We start from the raw sequence: 26,167 nt of genomic DNA on the forward strand, positions 1-26,167 counted from the left end.
GAACGCGATAATTTAAAAAAAGAAGTTTGGCTATTTGTCGCCTCCCTCGCAACGGGATTATTATATAATGCCTTCACCCAACCAATAAAAAAGGGTCCAAACTTGTATTTCTCCAAAACTTTAAATAGAAAATTCCATTCGACCCTATTAAACATGAATCTGGTAGAGCTTGTTCCTGTGTTACCTGATGAAGAACATCCGTAAATAAAGAGGACAGATCATCATTAAAAACTTTATAAAATTCAACAGTGAACCCATCATCTCCTGGAGACTTCCCATTAGGCATTTGTTGAATAACATCCTTTATTTCTAAATCTGGAAAAGAAGAATCCAGTTTCCTCACATCATCTTCCCCTAATATTGGCAAATTTAGTTCTGAAAAAAAAAAAATTCAATGGAACCATCATCTCGAACTCCCTCAGAAGCATATAATTTTTGATAAAATGATAAAAATTGGTCATTGATTTCCTGAGATTTAAAAGTAACTGAGTTATCCTTCCTCACAGCGTTAACAGTTCTTGATACTTGTTCTGTTTTCATTTGCCACGCTAAAACTTTATGGGCTCTGTCCCCTAACTCATAATAATGTTGTTTAGATCTTTGAATCAAACATTCAAATTTATATGTTTGTAGTGTATTATATCATAACTTCAATTTAAACAAAGCTGCCTTATTATCCTCCGTACAATTCTTCTGAAATTCTTTTTCCAAATCAGCTATCTGTTTTTCCAATGACCGAGACTCTGCCAAAAATTTCTTCTTTTCCTTTGATGCATAGCTAATAATTTGACCACATAAAAATGCCTTCAAAGCATCCCATACAGTAAAATTACTCTGAACTGTATTCCTATTGAAATCCAAAAAAAGAAACAATTTGATCCTTAATGAATTTTACAAATTCCGGTTTTTTCAATAACATTACATTAAACCTCCACTGAAAAGTTGATTGAATAACTTCTGGCCCAACACAAGAAATGAATAACAATGAATGATCAGAAATTATTCTACTCTTATATTCAGCTTGAATAAAACGAGATTGCAAATGTGCTGATGCCAAAAAGAAATCAATCCTTGAAAATGAATCATGACGTGAAGAATAAAATGAAAAATCTTTCTCAGTAGGGTTTAACCTTCTCCAAACCTCTATCAAATTTAAGTCTTTCATCAAGGAAACCAATTGGTCCGCTGCTTTTGATTTTTTTCAAGATTTTCGGAGATTTATCCAATAATGGATCTAATACACAATTGAAATCTTCCCCAATCAAAATATTTTCTTTAGCTTGACTTAAAGTTAAAAAAGCTTCAGACACAAATTGTTCATCATCAACATTAGGTGCATACATATTCAACAATATAAAGGATATAGAGTGAATTGGGACAAAAGTGAAATATTACCAATTTCTGAGGGAAATTACGACCAGTGTAGACAAATTACTAAACTCCGTTGGACTGATAAAATTAAGTATTTAGGGATAATAATTGATGTAAATATTCAATCACTGTAAAATTTAAACTATGTACCATTAATGAGAAAGATTAAAGCAGATATGATTAAATGGAAGGATTTACCTTTGTCATTAATAGGTCGAGTAAATTGTATTAAGATGAATATCTTTCCACAAAAAAGATTTGTTAAGATTCAAGCCGTAGCAAAAAAATATATTATGTCAACCTGGAAATTGGAAGATAATTTGAAAATACAACAATGGTATATAGAAATGAATAAATGTATTCCATTAGAAAAAATAACATATAGTTTAAGAAATAATATTGAAATATTTGAACAAATATGGGAGCCTTACATGAAACACAATAGCGAAAACCTACCGGGGACATTCGCTACCTAAATTAACGAAAGGAGAAGGAAATGAAAAGAATTGACTCAGTGGAATTTCTTGTTCATTTTTATTGAATGACAACATTGTTTGACAGGTTTAATGCATCCTAGATTTTGTACTTTAAATGGATGGGAGGGGGGAGATAGGGAGGGCGGGACGGGAGGAGGGAGGGGGGGGGAGAAAATGGCACTGTATATGTTTGAAAAGGAAAAAGTGTGTATCATGGTTAACGTGGTTTATGGTGTGAAAAAAAAAATTTTAAAAAAAAGATGAATATCTTTCCACGAATTCAGTATCTTTTTAAATCGATTCCTTGTTTTCTTTCAAAATCCTTTTATCAGGATTTAAATAAAGTAGTTTGAGAATTTCTACGGAATGAAAAATTAGCTGGAGTAATGATACATAAATTGACCTGGAAATAAGCTTTGGGAGGTTTGCAATTACCCCATTTTCAAAATTATTATGAAGCAGCTCAATAAGATTTATTAATCGTATGTTAGATGTTTTGTGCCCCCCTAGTTGGGCCAGGGTAGAATTGGCTGGTATATCAGAACCTTATCCACATCAATTTGTATTTAAATGGAATTCTGTTTTATTGCAGAGATATAATGTACCAATTTTGAAACATTTGTTAGAGATTTGGACTAAAAGGAATTTATTAATGGGCTCAAAAGGTGAAATATCAGTTCAAGCCCCAATATCAAAATAAATTGATTCCTTTTTCATTGAGAAAATGGCAGATTAAAGGAATAAAGTTATTGCAAGATTGTTTTGAAGAGGGTAAATTTTTATCATTTAATCAACTGAGAGAAATTTTGAATTTCAGTGAATTCTTTGTTTATTTATTATCAAATTAGAGCATTAGTGAAAGATAATTTTGGAAGAGAAATGAAAATTCCTAAGTTAACGAAATTTGAGTTTATGATTTCTTATTTTTCAGATAAGAGCTTTATTTCAGAGATGTATGCGTTACAAGACACTATGGATAAAATAAATTTAGATAAATCCAGGATTAAATGGGAAAATGATTTAATTTGTGCTATTAGTCAGGCCGACTGGGAGATGATATGTTTTGATGATGTGAATTAATTGTTTAATGTAAGATATAGTATGATTAATTATAAATTTTTGCATTTAATAATTGAGTCATGTTTTAGATATGGATTATGTGTAGGAACATTTTTACATTCCATTTGGCTTTGTGATAAAGTTCAATCAATTTGGTATAAAATTAGGGAATTTCTTCAAAATTTGTTTAAAATTCAATTTTTGTTAGATCCAAAAATATTTTTGTTGGATTATACTGCTCCAGTTATGGATTTGGGGTTAGATAAGTTTCAGACAGCATTTTTACGTTTAGCATTGGTGGTAGCGCGTAAATGTGTTGCAATTTCTTGGAAAGACAAAGTTGAGATAAGAGTAAATTGTTGGCATAATGAGTTGAGGTATATGCAGAAAATAACATATAATTTGCATGATAATTATGATTTTTTTTGTTAAGATGTGGTCGCCTTATTTGAAATGTATGAATTTAGTAATATCTTAAACTGCTCTATGTATTTTTTTTCAATGCTTCCCTTGTGGGGTCTGTTGAGGGTGGGGGGAAGGGGTGGAATAGTTATAGTTCTCATTTTTATATTAGTGATTTTGTAAAAGTTTTTGTTTTGAAAATATTAGTTTAAAAAAGAGAGAGAGCGAGTTCAAAGGAGGTTCACCAAGATACTATCTGGATTAGAGGACTTCATTTATGGGAAGAGATTGGATAGGGTGGATGGGCTTGTTCTTCTGGGAGCAAAGGAGGCAGAGGGGTACAGACAGAAGTGAACAAAATTCTGAAAAGACAGATAGTGCAGATAGCCTGAATTTATTTCCTGTTCCAAGGGTATCAAAACCAAAAGGGCCCAAGTTTGAAGTGAGAAGTTTTAATGGCTGGTATTTGGAATTTGCTGCCAGAGAAGGTGGTAGAATCAGGTATAATTATTCTGTTGGAGATATTTTGACAAGTCCTTAACTGGGCAAGGCTTTGAAGGACACATACCTAGTATGGGCTTTGTACAGATGGCACGGTGGTGGTGGGTGAAGGACCTGTGTGTGTTGGACCTTGAATTAGCAGGTGGTAACAGTGAAATTTGGAGAATAGATTCTTGATCCCTGGTGCCCCTTGAATGTGGTGGAGCCTCCTTGTTATGGTGAAATGTGCCAACTGCAGAAAGGGAGCTTAACCCAGTGACGTTGAAGGAGAGAGGACGTATTTCCAGCTCTGCATGGTGTAAGGCGTGGAGACTAATTTGGAGGCAGTAGTGTTTCTGTACATCCTCTGTCCGAGACAGGAGAGGACACAGTGTATGTTTGAGATGTCTTCAAAGAAGTCATGGCAAGTTTCTTCAGTGTTCCTTGCAGATGGTACCTCAAACATCAGACAGTTTGAAATAATTCCAGTTGTTGTTCGGTTAGTATATAGTAATGGTGCTATAATTATTAGCAGTGCTGAAGTGCTGTTGGTTGTAGCATACATGGAAGCAACACTATAACTTTTAGAGGTAGCATGAATATTATTTTAAATTGTAACTGTTATTAGCAATACTGCAAAAATTAATAGCAATGTCCATTGAGCAGCTGCCAATCAGAACTAGAATGGGCTTTGAAATTTAGTGACAGCAGGTTTAAGATCAACCTTTAATTGATCTTTGTTGAATACCATGGAACACTCCTGGCACCAAAATTCATCAAGGCATTCATTGAATGGAACCCATTACAGTTCCTTTTGGTTTTTCAATGTTGGTATTTCCTGCTCTGTTTATTGGAACCCTTGCATGAATTGAACAATATCAGTATATACAGTTCACCCTCCTTCCTTGGCCTCAATCTTTATTCTTAGGATGCTCCCTCAAGCATAGAAAAATTGACTCTCTGTATTCCTGATTTTTAACCAGGAAATTACCCAGTGCTGAATGGACAAGTTTTCTGACAGGGTCTCTAATCGGCTGGCATTAGCATTTTCCTTAATGTTTAATATTATGCTACTATCTGTCTTTCAGAACTTCTTCATTCAGTCCTGGAAGGGAACATGCAAAAGGTAATGGTGCAAATTGAAAATTACACTGGGCTGAACGTATTTAGTCATTCGCTTGATAAAGTCTCCCTGGATGCTGCCTGACTGAGTTCCTCAGCATCTCATTGTTTACTCGAGATTCCAGCATCTTCACTTTTTGACCAAGGCGTAAACAGTGACTTGGTAGCCTGAAGAGTAACAAAAGAAAACCTCCAAATGTTGGGGTCCAGTGCAGATTTCAGGAGGACAAAAAGTTCTGGAGAAACATATGTGACTTGAGTTTCTCCACCACTTTTAAAGGTCTCCTAGTGCTCTCACTAGTTGCGAATTTCTGGGCAATCCAATTCAACTACTAACAAAAGCAAAATACTGAAGATGCTGGAAATCTAAGGTAAAGGATTTGATGGTAATATACATCTGGTCAAGCAGTATTTGTAGAAAGAGAAATAGGATTAAAAAGTTTAGTCTCCATTTACATGAAAGGAATTTTTGTTCTGAAAATAATTTAATTTTTAGTTTTGTTAAATTATTTAAAAAAAATAATTAGCATGTATTTGGTAGATCTCAAATGCCTCTGGATAGCTAAAGGTTGGCCTGGTGCTAAGGCCCACTTGCGCCTCTGGGTCTCCATGGACATTTCTCAGGTATGAAGGGTCAGCTGGATTGGTGCTCTGCAAGCCTCCCAGGGCCCGCAGGTCGAATCAAGATGGATCTGGCCCAAGCTTTCAAATGACATAAAACTGTCCCTTGTGTGTGATATGAGGATTTATTATCATAGACAGTACAATGCACAGATCCACCAGAATTTTTGCTTGCTGCAGCCACACAAGTATGTCAAATTATCATAATGTTCCATGAGATAGAAAAAGAGGTAATACATATAAAGTAAGAGATAACTAACTAAATGACCCTTTATCTTTTAAAAAAATATATTTAATGTCCACATATGCATTAAAACTTGTCTTGTTCAAAACATTAAAGATTAAAACATAGTGATTTCAAAAATGTAAACCTCCCCCTCCCCCTAACTCAGCCGCATAGAAAAGAAAGAAGAGAACATCTAGATATTATTTTAAGTAGAAGCCTAATAAAACTATCAAATAAAATCAAACATATCTTAATTTTAGGACATGGAAGATTCAGGTTGGGTGATTACAACCTAATTCCTTCAGTTTGGTTTCCAAATCTTTTATACAAATTATATGTAATTTTTTTCAAGTGGTTTACAATGACTTATTACAGTCTGGCCATCGACTCATCCCCAAATATGCATCTGACTTCCAAGTTACTGCCGCACATTTTCTAGCGACTGCTAGGGCTATTATAATCAATTCTTGTTGATATTTATTTAATTTAAATTTCAATTCTGTGTCAAAAATATTTCCAAGTTTAAAAAAATTTGAAACTTGATATAACTTTTGTAACTCTTTCCAAAAAGGTCTTATTTTTAAACTTTCCTACGTGGAATGTAAAAAAAAGTACCTATTTCTTTAATGCATCTAAAGCACTTACCTGAAAAATTAGAATTTAATCCATTTAATTTCTGTGGAGAAAAATATCGTTGATGTAAAAAATTATATTGTACCATTCTGTACTGGGCAGTAATTGTGTTAGTCAAACTGTCCTGACAAAATTCTAACCAAGTTTCCTCTTGAATATTTATTTTTAAATCTTCCTCCTATCTTTATCTTATGAACTCCTCATTTATACATTCCTTTTTTCAAAATTATATATATAATTGAAATAAACCTTTTGATATTTATATATGTGACTAATTGTTCCAAATGACTTTGTTCAGGTAATAGCAAATCTGGATCCAATTTATCTTTTTAATATGCCTTATTAACAAAGGAATTAAGACAATAAAAGACTGCTTTCAAGGTACAACTTTAATGACATTTGAACAAGTGAAAATATGGAATACAATATTTTTATTATCAGTTAACGACCCTTTATCTTGACAATTTTTTCTGCATTAATCTGTTACTCCTGATTTTTTTTTAATATCCATCAATCTATTGAGCTCTGGGTTGAGTATCTTCTAATTACTAATCTTCCACAGTCCTCTGTAGTGAATTCCAAAGATTCACCAATATGTGGGTATGGACATTTCTTTTCATCTTTGTTCCAAATGGCTGATCCCTTGTGTACAAAATTGTTCATGGTTGACAGGATGGATGTAGCTTTGATGTTCTCTGTCAGGGAGCATCAATTCAGAATCTGACCTGTCAACCACTTCTGGAGATGCTGGAGGTGGTCAGGCAGCCTCCACTGTAAAATCTCCAATTGTTATTTTTTTTAAGGTAAGGGACAGAGGAAAATGGAGGATCCGTGATGGGGTGGATTGCTGGGGTAGTTAATTGGCAGAAAGGATGATGGTGCGAGGTGACGGTGGAGTGTAAAGAACAAAATAGGTGCAAGTGAGAGACCATGAAAAAGGAAATGCTGAAAATCCAAACCTGCAGCCTAAAATTGCAGATTACCTGCAACATTTCAACTCCACAAGACTGAAACGTGCCAAGTTAATATAAGTAGTGTTGCTTCTCCGGTGGCATGCAGAAAATCTCAGGAATAGTTCATAAAACCTTTTACCGATCCATTGTTTTTTTTTGTTCTTGGATCCCTTTTTCTCTATCTTGTTAATGAGTCGTTTTTGCTGGTTTTAATAAAGTTTGACAACCTGAAACGTCATCTTAGTTTCTCTCCACAAAGACTGAGTATTTCCAACATTTTCTCTTTTTGATTTCAAAGCAATAAGTTGTCATTCCAAGCTTTCTGGTTCTATAACTTGCCCCTGAGCTTTGTGATTCTTGTCTATTTCCTTGACCCTTTGACCATTAACAGCACAAAGATGTGTAAATTTTGGTCTGTTTTCTAGTTCATAAACTCTTTCAATAAGGGAGCAAGCCTGATGGTGTGCAGCTCTGAAGGATATTCTGTGTTACACTGCGCTGCAAAGAACGGCCATAAAGAACTTGTGAAGTATATTGTAGAACATGGTGAGTTTCCTGTAACATTTCTGAGTGTAACAAGACCAGAACTACCAATTGCTTCTTAAGGCTGGAGGTATGCCATTTGGGTTTCACTGTGCATGAGTCTGATCACAGTTAAAATACAAGAATGAGATGTGGTCGGAATGAAACCAAATTCTCCCTCTGATGTGTGGGTTTCCTTTGGGTGCTTTAGTTCCTTCCCACATCTCAAAGACATGGGAGTTGGTGAACTGGCCGTGTAAATGGCCTCACTGCAGGGAGGGGGAAGGAGAACCAGGAGTGGTGGGGTAAGAGTGGTTGACGGCAGAGTGGGCGATTAGGTTACAGAGAAATAGATAGAAAATGGGACTGATGGGGTTGGCATAGACTCATTGGGCTGAGTGGCCCCTTTCCGTGAGGTGAGGAAAAATAAAACATGAGCAGGAAGAGGTCATTCAAGCCAGTTACCTACTTCTCATTGATCAAAACTTGTCTGTAATACAGTCCTCTTTTTTTTTATGGCTAATGATATGAGCTTCTCCTGAGGATACCAAGGGATTGTCACAAAGCAGGGGACAAAATGTACACCAAAGACAAAAAAACTGGGTTACCTGTTACTCACAGTTATGAATTAAACGGTGGCATGGTCCACTCCACAACTCCCCGGCATGGACACAGCAGCTACCCAGTAGCCCTCTGTCCACACTCTCCCTGTTGCCCTGTGGTCCCCCATCAATCTCTACCTACTCCTTCAGGACACATGGCTGTAAGGCAGTGATGGAATTAAGGGTCTTCAGTTCTAGGTTTTGATGTTAACCTGCCTGTTCTGATATCCACGCTGTTATTATTTTCTTTCAGCTCCTCATGAGTTACTAGACATAGCAGAAGCAGAAACGCAAGTATATGTTTGTTCCTCCTTGTTTTCACACTTGTTGGTACTCGATTTCTATGGAATGACATTTTGAAAGGGGACCGATCTCAGCCCAGGGAACTGAACATGCTTCGATGCTCCCTCCACCACCTTGAGACCTGGGTTTGGTTCAGTCTTCTGAGGCTCCATTGAACGCTTTGTTTGAGATTATCTCAATTTCTTTCTGTTATCTTCTATGCAAAGTTCACTCAAGGGAAATATGTAGAACATTACTGACCACAATATTCTGCCAGCCTCCACCAGCATTCCAGGGACCCACCTCTAACATTTCCCTAAACTTCCCTCTACTCACCCCAAACATATGTTGTCTGCTATTTGCTATCGTCATCCAGGAAACATTTGCTGGCTGCCCACCCTATCTATGCCTCTCATAATCTTGCATACCTCTTAAGTCTCTGCTCACTCTTCATTACTGTCAATCTTGCTTCATAAGATGTTCTCCAATCGAGGCAACATCTTGGTACATCACCTCTGCACCATATCCAAAGCATCTACCTGCAATGAGGTGACTAGAACTGAACACAATATTTCAAGTGTGGTCTAGCCGTAGTTCTATAGAGCTGTAATGTAACACCACGGCTCTTGTACTCAATTTCCCAACTAACAAAGGCCATTACACCATACACATTCTTAACCACCCCATCAATGTGGCAGCAACCTTGAGAGATTTATGGAGCTGGACCCCAATATTCCTTCGATGCTCTACGCTATTAACCATGTACTCTGTCTTTGTTGACCTTTCAAAAAATCATGTTTCCACTAAACTCTGGATCGTGTCTATAACCTATGACGATGCTGTACGTTACCACAACACCTCCAACCTTCATATAATTTGCAACTTGCTGACCCATCCCTCCACTTCTTCGTCCAGTTCGTTTATATAAAAAAACTCATAAAGATGAGGGGTCCCAGACCTGATCCCGCAGAACTCCACTAGTCACTGACCTCCAGGCAGAATACATTCCATCTATTACCATCCTCTGCAGGCAAGCCAGTTCTGAATCCAAGCAGCCAGGGAGCCCATGACTTATGACTTTCTGAATGAGCCTGACCATGGGGTAATCTTGTCAAATGCTATACTACAATCTGTATTCACCACAGCCAGTGCCCTAAGTATTGGTAAGTACAAATCACTGGTTAGATCACACTTGGAATATTGTGTTCAGTTCTGGTTGCCTCATTACAGGAAGGATGTGGAAGCTATGGAGATGTTGCAGAGGAGATTTATCAGAATGTTGCCTGGATTGGAGAATGCCTCAAGAGGTAAGGTCAACAGATCTAGGTTAACGGGACTTTTTAGAATGAAAAATAATGAGGTGTGATTTATTAGTGGAATATAAGATTATAAAAGGCAGCCAGCACCTTTTTCCCCAGGACAAGAGCAGCAAGCACCAGAGGACATTTGTTCAAGGTGAAGGGAGGAAAGCTTAGAAGATGTTGGCTATTCATTCCCCCACTCAGACCGAGTTCCTGGCCTTCTCCCAATAACCTTTGATGCCCTGGCTAATCAAGAACCAATCAATCTCTGTCTTAAATACACCCAAGGTATTGGCTTCCTCAAATGCAAAAGGGAATTTTCATTTTTTCTCCCATTTAGTAAACAGTCTGCCTGTATATTTCATCTACCAAAGTGCATCACCATACATTTTTAGACATTGTATTTCATTTCCCGTTTCTCTGCACATTCTCTTAATCTGAGTAATAGCTCCTCCATTTACCTTTATATCATCTGCAAATTTGACCACAAAGCCTTTCATTCCATCATCTAAATCATAAATATACAACATAAAAAGAATGATTCTGTTTCCTGCCAATCAGCCAATGCTCTGCACACGGTAGTATGTTCCCTGTAATACCATGAGCTCTTATCCTGTTAAGATGTGTGGCATCTTGTCAAAGGCCTTCTGAAAATCCAAATACACAACATCCATTGTCTCTCCTTTATCAAGTCTACTTGTCATTTCTTCAAAGAATTCCATTAGGTTTGTCAAGCAAGATTTTCTCTTAAGAAAACCATGCTGGCTTTGGATTATTTTGTTCAAATTTATCACCTGATGGATCAGTACAACCTGACGAAACATGCTACGTGCCTCCAAGTACTCTGTAACCTCATCCATGATAATCGACTCAACATGTTCCCCATCACTGATGTCTATAATTTGATTTCTGCTGCCTCCCTCCCTTCTTGAATAGTAGGGTGACATTTGCAATTTTCCAGTCCTCTGGTGCCCTCCAAGAATCTATCGATTCCTGAAAGATCATTACCAATGCCTCCACAATCCCTACTGCTACTTCTCTCAGAACCCCAGGTTCAAGCCAACTGGTCAGGAGACTTATCCACCCTCAGACCATTCAGTGTTCTGAGTACCTTCTCCCTTGAAATAGTAACTGCACTCACTTCCCTTTCCTGATACCCTTCAACATCCAGCACACTGCTAATGTCTTCCACAGTGAAGACTGATGCAAAGGAAAGTACTCATTAGTTCCTCTGCCATCTCCTTGCCTCCCATTATTATTTCTCCAGTGTCATTTTCTAGTGGTTCTATATCTAGTCTCATCTCTCTATATACTTGGTTTTTGTTTCCTCTGACATTATCAGCTAGTTTACTTTCATACTTTATCTTTTCCTTCCATATCAGTTTTTTTTTGGTTGTCTTCTGCTATAGATTTTTAAAACTTCCCAATCCTCTATCTACCCACTAATTTTGTCTGCCCTCTCTTCTGCTTTTACATTGGCTTTGACTTCCCTTGTCAGCCACAGTTGTGACATTTTTCCATTCTTAATACTTCTCATACTAAAGTATACACATTTCAACCCATCAAACTGGCTGGATTTGTGATCCATCTGCAGCGTGTCCTTCCTTCCAGTCTCATTGCACATTACATCTACCTATCCAATAACTGTTCCATTACTTAACCAAACACTCCAGTTCCCATCCACCTGCCTAGCTTGTTTAAACCCTCCCCAGCAGTTCCACCAAACCTACCCACAAGTTCAGGTACAATCCGTCCTTTTTGTACAGGTTATGCCTTCCCCAGAGGATATCCCAATGATCCACCACCTGCACCAACTCCTCAGCCGTAACCACCTATTCTTGCCCTCACTGACGAGTGATACAGGTAGAAATCCAGAGATGATGACCCTTGAGGTCTACTTATTTAGCTTCCTTCTTATATTCACTTTTCAGGACTTCATCCTTTTTCCTATCTATGTCATTGGCACCAATGTGTATCACAATATCTAGCTGCTCATCCTCCCTCTCAAGGAGGTCTTGGACTTGATCAGATAGGTCTCTTCCCCCAGCATTGGGGAAGTAACATACCATCAGAGAGACTCAATCTCTTCCACAGAACCTCTGGTGTTTTCTTCTCACTATTGCTCCTCTCCCTTCTATCCTTCCCTTCTGAGCCACAGAGCCAGACTCTGTGCTGTGACTTTTCCCTGGTAGGTCGTTTCCCCCTCAACACTATTCAAAACGGTGAGAGGGGGGGGGGTGGGGGGGTGGCTTGGGAGGAGGGAGGGGGGAGGGAGAAAAAGTCACTGTAAATGTGTGGAAAAGAAAAAGTGTATATCATGGCTATTGTGATTTATGGTGTGAAAAAAAAAAAAAAAAAAAACACTATTCAAAACGGTACACAGGCAGTCCCAGGCTATGAACGAGATCTGTTCAATGATTTTATATTGAATTTGTAGGTAAGTCAGAACAGCTATATATAGCATTGTAACAGGGCAATTCTGCTCCACGAGTCCGTGATGCCCAATTTACACCCCATTAACCTACACCCCGGCATGTTTTTGAAGGGTGGGAGGAAACTGGAGCTCCTGGAGAAAATCCACACAGACACGGGCAGATTGTACAAACTCCATACAGACAACATGGGATTCAAACCCCGGTCCGGTTTGAATCCCAATTGCTGGCGCTGTAAAGGTGTTGCACTAACTGCTACACCAACCAGCAGCATCAGTTAGTCATAGCACAACCACTTTGTATAGAGTATATATTTTACCTTCGATGCAAAGAAAAAAATCATGATTAAAAGTTAACACTCTCGTTCCATTGATGCATATGGGAAGGGGCATTCCTGAGGTTACATTATTCACAGGCACGAATTGGGGAACAATTGTTCATATGTACAGGTTGTCTGTAAATAGGACGTTCATAACCCAGGGCTGCCTGTACTTGTTATTGAGGGGAATGGCTACAGGGGTATCCTACACTGATTGACCAACCCTTTCCCTCTTCGGTCAGTCACCAGCTCCCTTCTCCTGTCTCCCTGTGACTCCTGCCGATCACCCCACTGCCTCCCAAATGATCCGGAGTTCATCCACCTCCAGTTCCCTCACCTAGTCTGTGCAGAGCTCCATCTGGGTGCACCTCACAGGTGTGGTTATCAGAGACACTTGTGCTGAGCAGATTTGCCATATCATGAAAGAGGAACGTTCCACTACTCTGGCTGCCTTCCCCATTGCTCAAACTGCACAATGAGATCTGACCTCACTGTGATAGTACAGATGGTAGTGTAGGATGACTGTGATTGGCTGAGAGTGTAGCCACACCTACTGGCAGGTCTTAAGGGATTGCTCCTAGCCAGACCAGGTCATTCTGGACTGGTTGACCTACTTGTGACATGCTCCAGTCTTTTAGTTAATAAAAGCCTTGGTTTGGATCAACAAGTCTTTGGTTCTTTCGACGCGCTCTACACTCACCTCACTTGCTCTTATCCAACTCACCTTACTGAAGCCTTTCCTTATAGGACTGCTGGCACTTGCCGTAACCTCTCGAGGCTAAGCCCTTCTCACACACTGGCTACTCCACCGGAGCTCCTCTTCCTTTTACTGGCTACAGTTAATTAGTCAAACTCTCACAAGCATCTTCCTTTACTGCTGCTTTTAAGGACTGTTACTCTCTCTTCAATCTCACTGCTGCTAAACTGAAACTCACACAAGCACTTTACAGTGAGGAGAGTGTCAGAGAAACATTCCCTGATTTTTATTTCAATTGAAATAAACAATGTCTCTGGCTCCTCCTCCAGTAAAATATCCTCTCCAACCTTCTGAGGAGAATACTCAATGCCTGAAACTGAAGCAAAATTAATTTTGGAGGTTAGATCTGTAGCACAACAGGGTGGATATGAATATCCTGGCAGTTAAATGCCTAATATTTTCTCAGCTCTGGGAAGGGGTCCTGGCCTGAAACATTTGCTCTGTTTCTCACTCCAGAGGCTGAGCTGGCATTGTTTTTATTCCTTGCCCCCCTTCATTTCCTGAGCCTCTGCCCCACGCCCGATGAGAAAGAAGCAGCCTATTGTTTAGTGAACAGACGATAACCTTTTGCTTTCCTTGACAGGGGTGAAACAGCATTGCACAAAGCAGCATCTCATCGGTATCGTACAATATGTCGTTTTCTAATCAATGCTGGGGCTTCACTGACACAGACCGATTTGGAGGTAAGGCCTGTTCCAAAATCACCTCCCACCTGCATCCTGTGCCATCTCTTCCACTCCCTCAGTTCCAGAAGCACATGCAAGTTGCCTCTTGCCCTTGTTCACCACCCCTTGGCTGAAGCATTTTAGAGAAGTTTAGAGCACAGAAACAGACCCTTCATCCCAACTTGTTCATTCTGACCAAGTTGTCTCTGGAGGCTTGTTCCATTTGTCTGAGTTCAGCCCTCTCAGCCTTTCCTACCACTGGCAGCACACTCCTCAAGCCCACCACCCTCTGCATGAGGAAAGTGTCCCTCAGCCCCTTTTACACATTTCCGCTCTTATCATCTCCTTTGGGAGGAAAAAGCCCATCTTTACTCCTACACTCCAGAAAGAAAAAAATACTAGCCTATCTAGCTTCTCCTTGTAATTCAAGCCTCCCACCTGGTAACATTCTGACAGATCTTTTCCGCATCCTTTCTAGCTAAACATCTTTCCTATCGCTGGGTGACCAGAACTGTTCACAATACCTCAAGTACAGTCTCACCAACTCATTATATAGTGAAATGTGACGTTCCTTTTCCTATACTCAGTCCCCTGACTGTTCTTCACCATCCAAAATACCTGTACCCCCAACTCTCTCTGTTCTACAATATTCTCCAGGGTACAACCATTCTCTGTGCAAGTCAAGTTCATTATCATCTGATTCCAAAGTACAACCTGACGACATAGCGTTCTCCGGTCTTGCCTGGTCTAACCTGCCAAAGTTCAACACCTTGCTCTTGTCTGAATTAAATTCCATCTGCCATTTCCCAGTTCGTCTAGATCCTATTGTAATCTCAAATAATCTTCTTCATTGTCCGCTAAATTTTTGGTGTCATCCACAAATAGTACTAACTTTGCTAATTACTTTATGCTCCAAGTTGTTAATCTAGATGACAAACACCAGTGGAACCAGCACCTATCCCTACAGTACACCACTGGTCACAGGCCTTCATTCTGAGTAGCAACCCTCCACTGCCACCCTCTGTCTCCCATCATCAAGCCAAGTTTGGATACAAGTGGCCAGCTTAGCCTGGTTCCCAAGTGATCTGACCTTCTGGACCAGTCTAACACGCAGGACCTAATCAAAGGCCTTGCTAATATCCATATAACTACACCCCCCCAACCCCCCAAGAAAAAATCCCTCAAATCTCATTCATCCCACACCTAAGGCCAGGCTGGCTATCCCTTGCCTTTCCAAATGTATGCCCTTCAGAATCCACTCCAATAACTTGCCCACAACTGACATGAAACTCACTGGCCTCTTGGTTCCCTACCTTGCACTTGTAGCCTTTTTAAAATAAAAGCATATTTGCTACCCTGATATCTCTGCTAGGGCTCCTGCAATGTCCTCCCTAGTTTCCCATAATATCCTGGATATACTTGATCATGTCCCAGGGATTTCTCTACCTTGATGTGCTTGAAGTCCCCCAGCACCTCCTCACCTGCAATGTGGACTCCCTTCAAGCCATCTCACACAACTCTCTTTGCTCTCCTTAATTCCCTACATTCCCATACTACTCAAAGAACTCACTTGATTTCAACTGACATATACTGCCTTCTTTTCCCTTGATCAGAGCCTCGATATCTAGGCCATGCAGAATTACCTCATTTTGCCAGCCTTTCCCTTCACTCTAACAGGAACCTTCTCCACTTCACTTTTAAAAGTGTTCCACTTGCCAGGTTTTCCTTTTCCTGGAAGCAATCTCTCCCAGTCTTTGCAAATTCCTGACTAATGCCATCAAAATTAACCTGGCCCCAATTTAGCACTTTTCCATCACAATTTTTAAACTATTGGAGGCACTGGTCCAAAATTGTGCTCAGACTGTCACCTGCTGCATTTACCAAGGGCTCCTGTGTTGAGCCCTCTCTTGTCAAACCATAGAACACACAGCTCACAAACGGGTCCTTTGGCCTTTCTAGTCTGTGCCAAACTATTATTCTGCCTGGTCCCATTGACCAGAACATGGATTATAGCCCTCTAGACCAATCTCATCCAAGTATTATTCAAATGTTTCTTAAATGTCAAATTGGCTGATCATTCCATACTCCCACCACTTTATGTGAAAAAGTTCCCGAAATGTCCCCTTTAAACATTTCAATCTTTATTAAAGATTCATCTTAACCCATGTCCTTGTTCTTGTCTCACATAATCTCAGTGAAAAAAAAACCTGCTTCCATTTACTCTATTGAAATTTACCCTCATTCTCCAATTTTCCAAGGAATAAAATCCTAAACTGTGTAACCTTTCCCTGAAATTCAGGTCCTCAAGTCCCAGTAACATACATCCTTGGACATCTTTCCTGTAGTTAGGTGACCAAAACTCCATACAATACTCCAAATTTGTCCTTACCAATGTCTTATACAACTTCACAATAACATTCCAACTCCTGTACTGAAGACTTTGATGAAGGTTAACATGGCAAAAGCTCTCTTTATGACCCTATCTACATGTGATATCACTTTCAGTGAATTATGTATCTGGATTCACAGATCCCTGTGTTCTCCTGCTCTCATTAATACCCTACCATTTACCTTGCATGTTCTACCTTGGTTAGTTCTCCCAAAGTGCAACACCTCGCACTTGTCCTCATCAAATTCCACCTGCTATTTTGTTGCCCATGTTCCCTGCTGGTCCAGATCCACTTGCAACCTTCCTCGCTGTCCACTACACCTCTAATCTGTGCCATCTGCAAATTGTTATTATATCAATGATCTGGATGGCAAACAACAATGGACCCAGCAGTGATCCCAGAGGCACATCACTAGTCACAGGCCTCCAGGTAGATAGGCAATGATCAATTACCAGTCTCTGGCTTCTCCCACAAACTCAATGTTTAATCCAATTTACTACCTCATCCTGAATACCAAAGGACTGAAACTTCCTGACTAACCTCCCATGTGGGACCTTGTCAAAGGCTTTACTAAAGTCCAACATCCATGTCCTTTCCTTCATCAATCTTCTTGCTAGCCTCCTCGAAAAACTCTACAAGATTGGCTAAATACAACCTTCCATACACAGAGCTATATTGACTATCCCTCATCAGTCCTTGTCCTTGGATTACCTTCCAATAATTTATCCACTACTTTAAACAACATTTGCTACCTCCAATCCTGAGGCACGTCCTATCCACGACTGTCACACCAACAACACAACAGAAGTGATAGACACACACCTTGTATATGAATATATGTGCATTTCTGACATGCTTGCAAGTAGTTATACAGGCACTGTCACTCTTGCGCCATAATCTGTGCTCCTTATAGGGACATGTCAGTGTAGAGCAGCATTTCTCAACCTTTTTACCCTTGTGGAACCCTTGAAATAGTTTACAAGTCTCAGGAAACCCCTGCATAAAAATTACTATATCTATCTCTTTTAATATTTTTATTGTTTTTTTTTGTCAAATTTATTGGCAATGCAAAAAAAAAAAATCATCCTGCTTGTTTATGAGACTTCACCCCGAGGTTTTCATTTTAAATAATAAGAGGTTGAAGCCTTCATTATAATAACCAAAGATTTTCCAACGATATGCCGTCCGTGTATAGTAAAACTACGAATATAAAATTAAACAAAAATTACTCAAAAATGCATTAGCCTATTTATCACTGTTTCTCACGGATCCCCTAGTGAATTCTTGCAGAACCCTAGGGTTTTGGGGAATCCTGGTTGAGAAATACTAGTGGAGAGACCGTATTGTTGGGTGAGTAAAAGAGGAGTATGGGTTTAATAATCTGGAACATAGTTCCATTCCCATTAATTGAAACTAATTTGAAATGAAACAAGTCGAGTAGAATTGCCCAAGAGACTGATAACACAGCTCGTCTATTAGGATCCCTTAAAGAAGGAGAGCTACTGATTCATCATAATAGGTGCAGGAGCAGGTTATTCAGCCTCTCGGGTCTGCTCCCCCATTCAATGTGCTCAAATTTGGAGCTCTGCACAGTTCTGAAATCTGTTCTTGCTCTCGACATGAGCCAAGAAGGCTGACCTTGGGATTTTAAAAAAAAAGTTTAGATCTGATGATAGGCTCATATTTTATCATTTGCTACCAACTCAGTGAGATGGTCTGAAATGTCCTTTCAGCATTGTCACTCCCCCTACTTCCATCAAAGCATGACTCACTTGAACAGCCTCCCACCTGAAATGTGAGCTGACCTTATCTATTCTACTGCCTGTGCTTCAGGGCAACACTGCAGGATACAAAGCAGAGAAGGCAGGGGACCTGGAACTCGCTGCTTACCTGGAGAATATTCAGCAGCACCAGATGGTGGGACGCGAAGACCTGGAGACAGCAGTCTGAAAATGGAGAACGTTGAGGAGTCGTGGTGGAGGGTATCAGGGAGGTGAGCGGGGGTTGTCCCAAGCGAGCTCTTTGCACTTCCTGTTGGGATTCCCAGCAGCTGCATCTCGTTGAACCCTGCCGCTGGTTCATTGAAAAGGAGTGGCAATCCCTTGGGGAAAGCGAGGAAATGGCCACTGCAACAGCTTAATCCCAACCAGAGGACTCACACGGAGGGCAGTTTGGGATAACCTCTGCATTTCCTGATCAATCCTGACGCCATTGCTCTCGTTTAAAAACTGCACCTCTCCAGGGAAACTTTTCCATTCTGCACTTTTCAGCGAGGTGAAGTCACCCTTCATAATTCCTTCACATCCAACACCTGAGGCCACCTGCTGCTACTGTCCAATGCTAACTCATGGTGAGTGAGGAAAGACCAGGAGTAATCTCTTGATTCAGTGTGCGTCCTTTCAAAACCCTACCCCTGAGCAAGATCTCTGGACTCCGATGGTGCTTGTCATTAATTTGAAGAGGTTCTACTTGGCAAGCTAATGGGACCAGGGAGAAATTCTTCTTACCCCAATGCATGTATCATCTGCTTTGACTGAGGGCCCATTTTCCAACTCAGGAGACAAATTTGGAGCTCTGCACAGTTCTGAGATCTGTTCTTGCTCTCGACATGAGCCAAGAAGGCTGACCTTGGGATTTTAAAAAAAAAGTTTAGAGTTTGGACTGTCCCAAATGCAGAAGCAAGAGTTGCTTTCTGCTTTAGAATGTAGATCAGACCCACACAATGTGCTAGTATTTCCTTCAACAACTACTTTTGCAGGCACTTTGCTACTTGTTCGTACAAGGAATTCCAGTGGATTGGCGAGCCGAACAAAGTTGGGCATTTCGGAAGGCAGATGAATGGTTATAATTATGTTTAATTCTTCCTGGGGGTTGTCACTAACTCAGCTGTACTGGACTGGTGTTGTTGAGATTTACTCAGCCACCTTCCAATCGCTAATCATAGACAGGGTGGACCATGTCCTCTTGCCCCATTACATCCAACACTGCACCTCCCAGCAATGTGGCTTTTGGAGACACCAAGGAGGAATTAGAGGATATGGGGAGAAGGCAGGTAGGTGGAGTTAGGTCACAAATTAGATCAGGCATGATTGCATTGAATGGCGGAGCAGGCTTGATGGGCCATTTTTGGCCTACTCCTGTTCCTACTTCCTATGTTCCTATGTAACTGACCTTTCTAAACTGATCTAAGGGCTGGGGAAAGGAAATGATTCAACCTCCAATTCAAAGGGACAGGAGGAAAATATGTGATGGCATTTCTTATGGGTATGATTTATTTTATGGCTAATTACAATTTAAGGACCAGCTATAATTTGGACAGGTAACAGGATGGAATCACAGAGTGTGGAAACAGGCCCTTCGGCCCAGCTGACCAACATGTCCCAACCATCTGCCTGCATTTGGCTCATTTCCCACCCAGCCTATCCAATGTATCTGTCCAATTATTTTTCTTAAACATTGCAGTAATACCTGACTCAACCACCTCCACCAGCAGCCAATTCCACACTCACCACCCTCTTTTTTTGAAAAAGGCTCCTGTTAAATCTCTCCCCCTCACCTTAAACCTATGTCCTGTGTGTCTGACTGCTGGTTTAACCAGTCACAGGTCTTAAGAGCAGAAGTAGGCTAATCGGCCAGTTGTGTCTGCTCTGCCGTTTTAATCACGAGCTGATCCTTATCACCCAACCCCACTCCCCGGCTTTCTCCCCTGTCAAATGCCTGTCAATTTCTGTCTTCCACAGCTGCCTGTGGCAGCAAGTTCCACAGACTCACGACCATTTGGCTAAAGAAACTTCACATTTCTGTTTTAAATTGATGCCCTTTTATCCTGAAAGTGTGGCCTCTTGTCCTGGACCCTTCTACCATGGGAAACAACGTTGTCACAGCTACTCTGTCCAGGGCTTTCAGCAGTTGAAATGTCTCTATGAGGTCCTCGCTCATCCTTCTGTACTCCAACAAGTACAATCCAAAAGCCGACAAATGTTCCTCAAACGCTAACCCTTTCATTCTTGTATCATTCTAGTAAATCTTCTCTGAACCCTCTCCAATGCCAGCACATCCTTTCTCAAATAAGGCACCCAAAACTGTACAAAGTCTTGCAGGATGTGAGCCAGAGCAGGGAGAGATGGTTCTGTTTCCCCTTGAGTATGAGTAAGGGCTTGTCTGGCAATACGAACTGTCACTGCCTGTTCCAACACCCCACCCTGCCCATCAGAACCATCTCCTCATGACCCATATGAGCTCAGGAGCTGCTGCCTGGTCACGGTTCCAACTCCCATCCTCCCTTGGGCTATTCAGAGGAAAATGAGGAACAGACGTTAAAGTCACCCTCGTACCAGTCCACAGAGCATTGTTCCCAGGAATCTGGCAGATATTTCACCTTCTGTTTGGATAGAGGCCTGTGCTCCATCCTTACCTGGCTTGGGAGGTCCCCCCCTCCCCAAGGGGGTCAGCGTACAATTGAAGCTGAAGCCATTCAAGCCACTGAAAAGGTCCAACAGATAAGCTCCTCCAGTCAGGAAGGTGCTGAGGACATTGGTCTTCATCCTCTTTGAGATTCCCCTGAGAAGGAGGGAGTCCAGTTTGGGGTCAAACCTCCTTTTGCTTATGCAGTCACCTAACCTCTTGACTGGGCACTAAATTCAGGTGCCTGGGAACAATGAGAACAGTGGGTCTCCATGAATGCTCTGTCAGTTGGTTCCATTCACCAACATGAAGGGTCCAAGCCAAAGTTCAAGATGCACCTTTCAATTAACATGGGGCCAACCTTCCAATTGGGGCCACCTTCCTATTACTTGCAAGCAGAGCCCAAGGAATCCCTGCAAGGCAGAGATACAGTAAAGATGGTGCGTCTACAGGAAGACTGATGCAAAAGTGGCATCTGAAGCACAGGGATCGGATACCAACATAGATATAGAATTGGACGTTGGTGAAATTGGTGATGGGGAGGAAGAGACAGGGATTTTCTCTCTCTCAGCCGGTTAAAATGGACCTTTGACTGCCATCTCCAGAGCCTCATCCACTGTACAGCATTAAAATATCAGCCATGTTCTTTTTAAAAATAAATGCTTGTGCGAAAGGGAACAAAGTCAACTTAGACGTTATCACACAACAACCCATATCTGATGCAATGCACAACAGTGCTGGAGAAAGTCAGCAGGTCAGGCATCGACCATGGGGAGCAAAGGGATATAACCAACATTTCGGGCCTGAACTCTTCAACAACGCTCAGTTCAGAAACATTGGTTACATCCCTTTGCTTCCTATAGACACTTCCTGACCTGCTGACTTTCTCCAGCACTTTTGTGTATTGAATGGCAAGCAATGACAATATCTGGCTGCACCATCGAAACTGAGGTGTACCTTTTGTAAAATGACTTGCCTTTCTCCCAGGCTCCAGCACAGCACAGGCAGAAGCTAGAAGTGGCCCAGTGCAATCTGGAAACAATAAATGAAGTTTATGGTCTTACACACAAGTACAATGTACAGATTCAATGAAAGTCTTACTTGCTGCAGCCAAACAGGTAAATAAAAACACAAAAAAAACAAATAATATAAAAAGAAGCAAAAAAAAAGGGTGTTTCATGTGAGCATCAAAGGTGGAAGATAGGCCTCACTGTAACTGAAAACTAGGAAGTTGTTGATATGTGCAGTGATTCCTTGATGTTGGATTATGGTGGAGAAGGCAGTTGGTTGAGCATCCCAAAGGAACCAATATTTAACTGAGGACGTTGTCACCCAGAGAACCATGTGAAAGAAAACCATGCCACTAAAGAGTTAAAATTCATCTAGACTAATAAATTCCAGCTCAGGGATTTAAAGAGAAAAGCTATTGTCTCATGTTGAATGAACCAAAATGGAGAGACTTCATCCTCAGCAGCGTCCCTGCTGCAGATGTATTTGGGAGTGACTGCCTTCACACATTGAGAAGAATGGCACCAGAACCATGCTAAATCAGATCAATTCAAACCTGTCAAACAATGGGAAGTTCAAAAGGGGTAGTGGTGATCTGCATCTGCACCATTGGTAATATGGAAATTCAATGGGATTAACTGCCTGTAACCTCATAGTCGGAATATTGCTTTAAACCAAAGGGTTCAATGGAGAGAGAATGCCAGGAACACACCGTTTACCAAATGCCAACCTGATGGGTTTACAACACAGGACCTGCTCTATCATGAACATAGATGGAAAGGCACACCTGCTCAGATTAAAGCTCTGTTTCTACACATTATTTACATTGCTGGACATTGGACATCAGATGGAACAGAACCATAAATAACTCCAACTCAACACGTGCCAAAGGCAAGACTGAAGCTTTTGCCAGTGTATTCAGAGATAATGCCAAATGGGTGGTGCCTCTCAGCCTGCTTCTGAGGATCCCACAGTTAGAACAGTGAGTCGCTGCCACTTCAGATCATGACATGAGGAAATGAAAGCAAACTGAGTGGACTACACAAGGCAAAGGGAGTTAATCTGGCTGGATTCCAGGTGCAATACTGAGAGCACATGGCTCTGAGCCAGCCACCACTCTCTGTCTGACAAAAGGTGGGAAATTGCCCAGAAATTCCCTATTTACAGTCACAAAATACAAACCAACTAATTTCCATTTAATCTACCCATAACACTGGACAATGAAGATTTTGCTTCCTGAACACTTTTGGGTGTATTTTATGGATTTTGGGCTGCTGATCTCAAAAATCACCTTAAAATTTTCCTATCACACCCTGTTTTTTTAGATATAACTAATTTTTGTGATTTCCTGTCATATTTTGTCTACTTCAAGTGCACAAAACCATGACGTGCAACCTGCCATTTCAGCACGCGCACTTGGTCTTCCCTGCTGATCTTGGTGGAGTCACTGATGAACATGGTGAAAGGTTTCATCAGGACATTATGGCCACGGAAAAGCGGTATCAGGGGAACTGGAATCCATCAATGACACAAGAGGCATCAGATGCTGAGTACAAACAAAAATCAGCGGCAAAACATTTTTAGGTCAGTTGAACTAATGCAATGAGCCAGCATCATTATGCGATTAAACAAGCTTAATTCAATAAAAATTAATTTAACGTTTCTTCAAATTTCTACATGATACAGCAAATCTGAAATTATCTGTGTTCAGCTTGAAGATGTCTATCATCATCCCTAATGTTTTTTCAGGAAGCAATCCTTTTGAAAAAAATTGTTGTCCATTGTAATCAGAAAAGAATGGAATTTTTTGCACTTTTTCCACATTTGTCATCTCTTTCAGAACACAACTTTACATTGTTGGGTATTTAAGATGCAAACTAATAGAAAGTACAAATTCAAATAGTAGTCAACTTCAGCAATGGCCACAGGCTTGGTCAAAAAGGGTTGTTTAATGTGTGTTAAAAGGGGGAAAGCCCATGAGAAAGGCATGGAGATTTGGCAGTGGAAGGCACTACTATGATGGGGGAGCCGAACTCATCGATGATCCCAGAGCACCTCTGGCACCTTGGGCCAGTGTAGACTGGACAACATTAAATCAAGAACATCAGACCATGATGGAATGAGAATTTGAGAAAATTAACGAGCAGGCAGGGAGATGATCTTTGGTCTGAGATGGGAGAGGAGAGTAAAACCAGACCTTTGATATAGCCATGTCCAGAGGGAGCACAGGCAGGGATGAGGGCTTCAGCAGCAGATGGTTTAGGCCGTGGAGCCATTCAGTATTACTGAGATGGAAAAGAACAGGAATGGTGGAGAGCATTATGTTCTGAAGCTGCCTGGTGTCAGCTGCTAGTTAGAGGATAGACAGAGTATCTGTTGAGCAGATTTGTGGTTGGAAGCAAAGCCAATAGCTTATAACCTGTCTCATTTTTTGTTGGAAGGAATTGCTGAAAGTAGGCCAAAGGACTGATAATGGTGGGGTCAAGAGAGCTGATGGCTCATTTGATGTCATTGAAAGCTCCTGGACCTCCTGTTCAACATCTAACAGGAAGCTCAAACAAATATCATGGGCCACATCTACACCAGCTGTGGAAAATATGATTACGAAATCTCCAGTGTGCAACTCTGAACATCAGTAATAGACAAAAGAATGCAAAACAACTCACTGCCTACATCATCCTTGCTACAATTTACATGAAGTTCACAACCACACCTGCCATATGGAGCTGGATTCGATCTCCCCTGGGGTAGGTTAGCATGAACTATGAATTATACCATGGGAAGAATTGATTGATCTTGTAGGAACTGAGATGTGGATTTACCAGAATCCTACCTGGGCTCCAAGATTTAACTAATAATTTACTCAAGTTGCATTCCATGCAATTTAGAATCCTAAGGGGTGAACTGTTCAGTCTTAAAATAGTAATAAAAATTGAGCCATTTTGTTCAGGAATAAAATTAAGGAACTCTGCTACAGTCAAAGCTCTCTTCTCCAAATAATGTTTCTAGTTTAATTGTTAATTTTAAATTGAGATTAATTTTGAAAAAAAAACTTTGTTCACCAAGACATTAATGTATATGGGCTAAAGTTATGGAGCTTAGATCTCATGCAGCAACAAAATGAAGGGGCTCCTCCCATTCTTGTCACTCACCTCTACACAGCCACAGCGGTCGTGTTGCATAAGCAATTGCCTCCACTGCACCCAAGCTGAGTGCCTGGAAAAGATACTTCTCACTGTGACATCAGGCAACCAGTAGGAGGGCTGGACATTGCATGTTGCAACAGAAATTCCTCCAAAAGTAGTTCCAGGGCATTCCTCTCACCTTTACCTTCAGTATGTTGAGATAAAAATTTACAAGATTATTGCTCTGTGGAACCTTTCATAATATTTCATCCTTGTGGTTCTATATATCCCCACAGAATCGTATGGAATTTTCTGTCCATGCTGTTAGCAGTATCTTACCTTGACGCCTGCCAAAACTTCTAATTCTGTGACACCAGGACCCAATTTTGAAAAAATTACACATCTTCATTTTTAACATCTATGTAAAAAAACCTTTGTTCTTTCCAACCACAACAGTAAAACAAGTCTCAGCCAGCAGAACTGATTAATTATTGGCCATATCTGGAATGCAATGCAACTGTATCCTGGCCTCACTCTGCTCTGTCTGGGTTCCCTTCACTCTCCATCCTTTCTTCATATTCCTCACCGTGCCAGTGCTTGAAGCACACCTTGTCCTTTCTCCCAACCTGTCCACTGTCTGGTGTAGGACAGCCTTTTGCAAGTTGAGGATGGTCAGCTTCAATGGACAAACAAGGCATGTGGCATCTTCAATCCTGCTGGTGAATGGCTTAGCCTTTGTAATACTGCTCAAGCTACAAGCTTATGGATATTATTTCCAAGTAGCCACAAATTAAGAGGATTTTTTTTCATTTGCATTTACCATTAAGAGATGTCCCATTGCATTTCGCAGGACAGTTTGATGCTGAGGAAAATTGACAACACACATGAGACTAGTACTGGAAGAATACAGTGAACTTTAGCCATGGTAGGCTTGTAGATGGTGACAGAAATTAGAAGGATGGATGAATAGATCTGAAGAACAAGCAAAATAATTTTAAGTCTGCTGGAATAATCATG

The 26,167-nt window shown here is 40.7% G+C and overlaps 1 protein-coding gene across 1 annotated transcript in view; it reads left to right on the forward strand.

The window, feature by feature from the left end:
* The window catches only part of dgki (diacylglycerol kinase, iota), a 115,569-nt gene that overhangs the window by 83,905 nt on the left and 5,497 nt on the right, over window positions 1-26,167 (forward strand). The window contains exons 28-32 of the mRNA XM_069903196.1: window positions 4,877-4,914; window positions 7,769-7,889; window positions 8,721-8,757; window positions 14,142-14,241; window positions 18,447-18,606. Coding sequence (XP_069759297.1) covers window positions 4,877-4,914; window positions 7,769-7,889; window positions 8,721-8,757; window positions 14,142-14,241; window positions 18,447-18,563 — 413 coding nt within the window. The 3' untranslated portion in view covers window positions 18,564-18,606. The remainder of the gene's footprint in view (window positions 1-4,876; window positions 4,915-7,768; window positions 7,890-8,720; window positions 8,758-14,141; window positions 14,242-18,446; window positions 18,607-26,167) is intronic.

The sequence above is a fragment of the Narcine bancroftii genome, chromosome 11, assembly GCF_036971445.1.
Source record: "Narcine bancroftii isolate sNarBan1 chromosome 11, sNarBan1.hap1, whole genome shotgun sequence".
NCBI classification, from domain to species: domain Eukaryota; kingdom Metazoa; phylum Chordata; class Chondrichthyes; order Torpediniformes; family Narcinidae; genus Narcine; species Narcine bancroftii.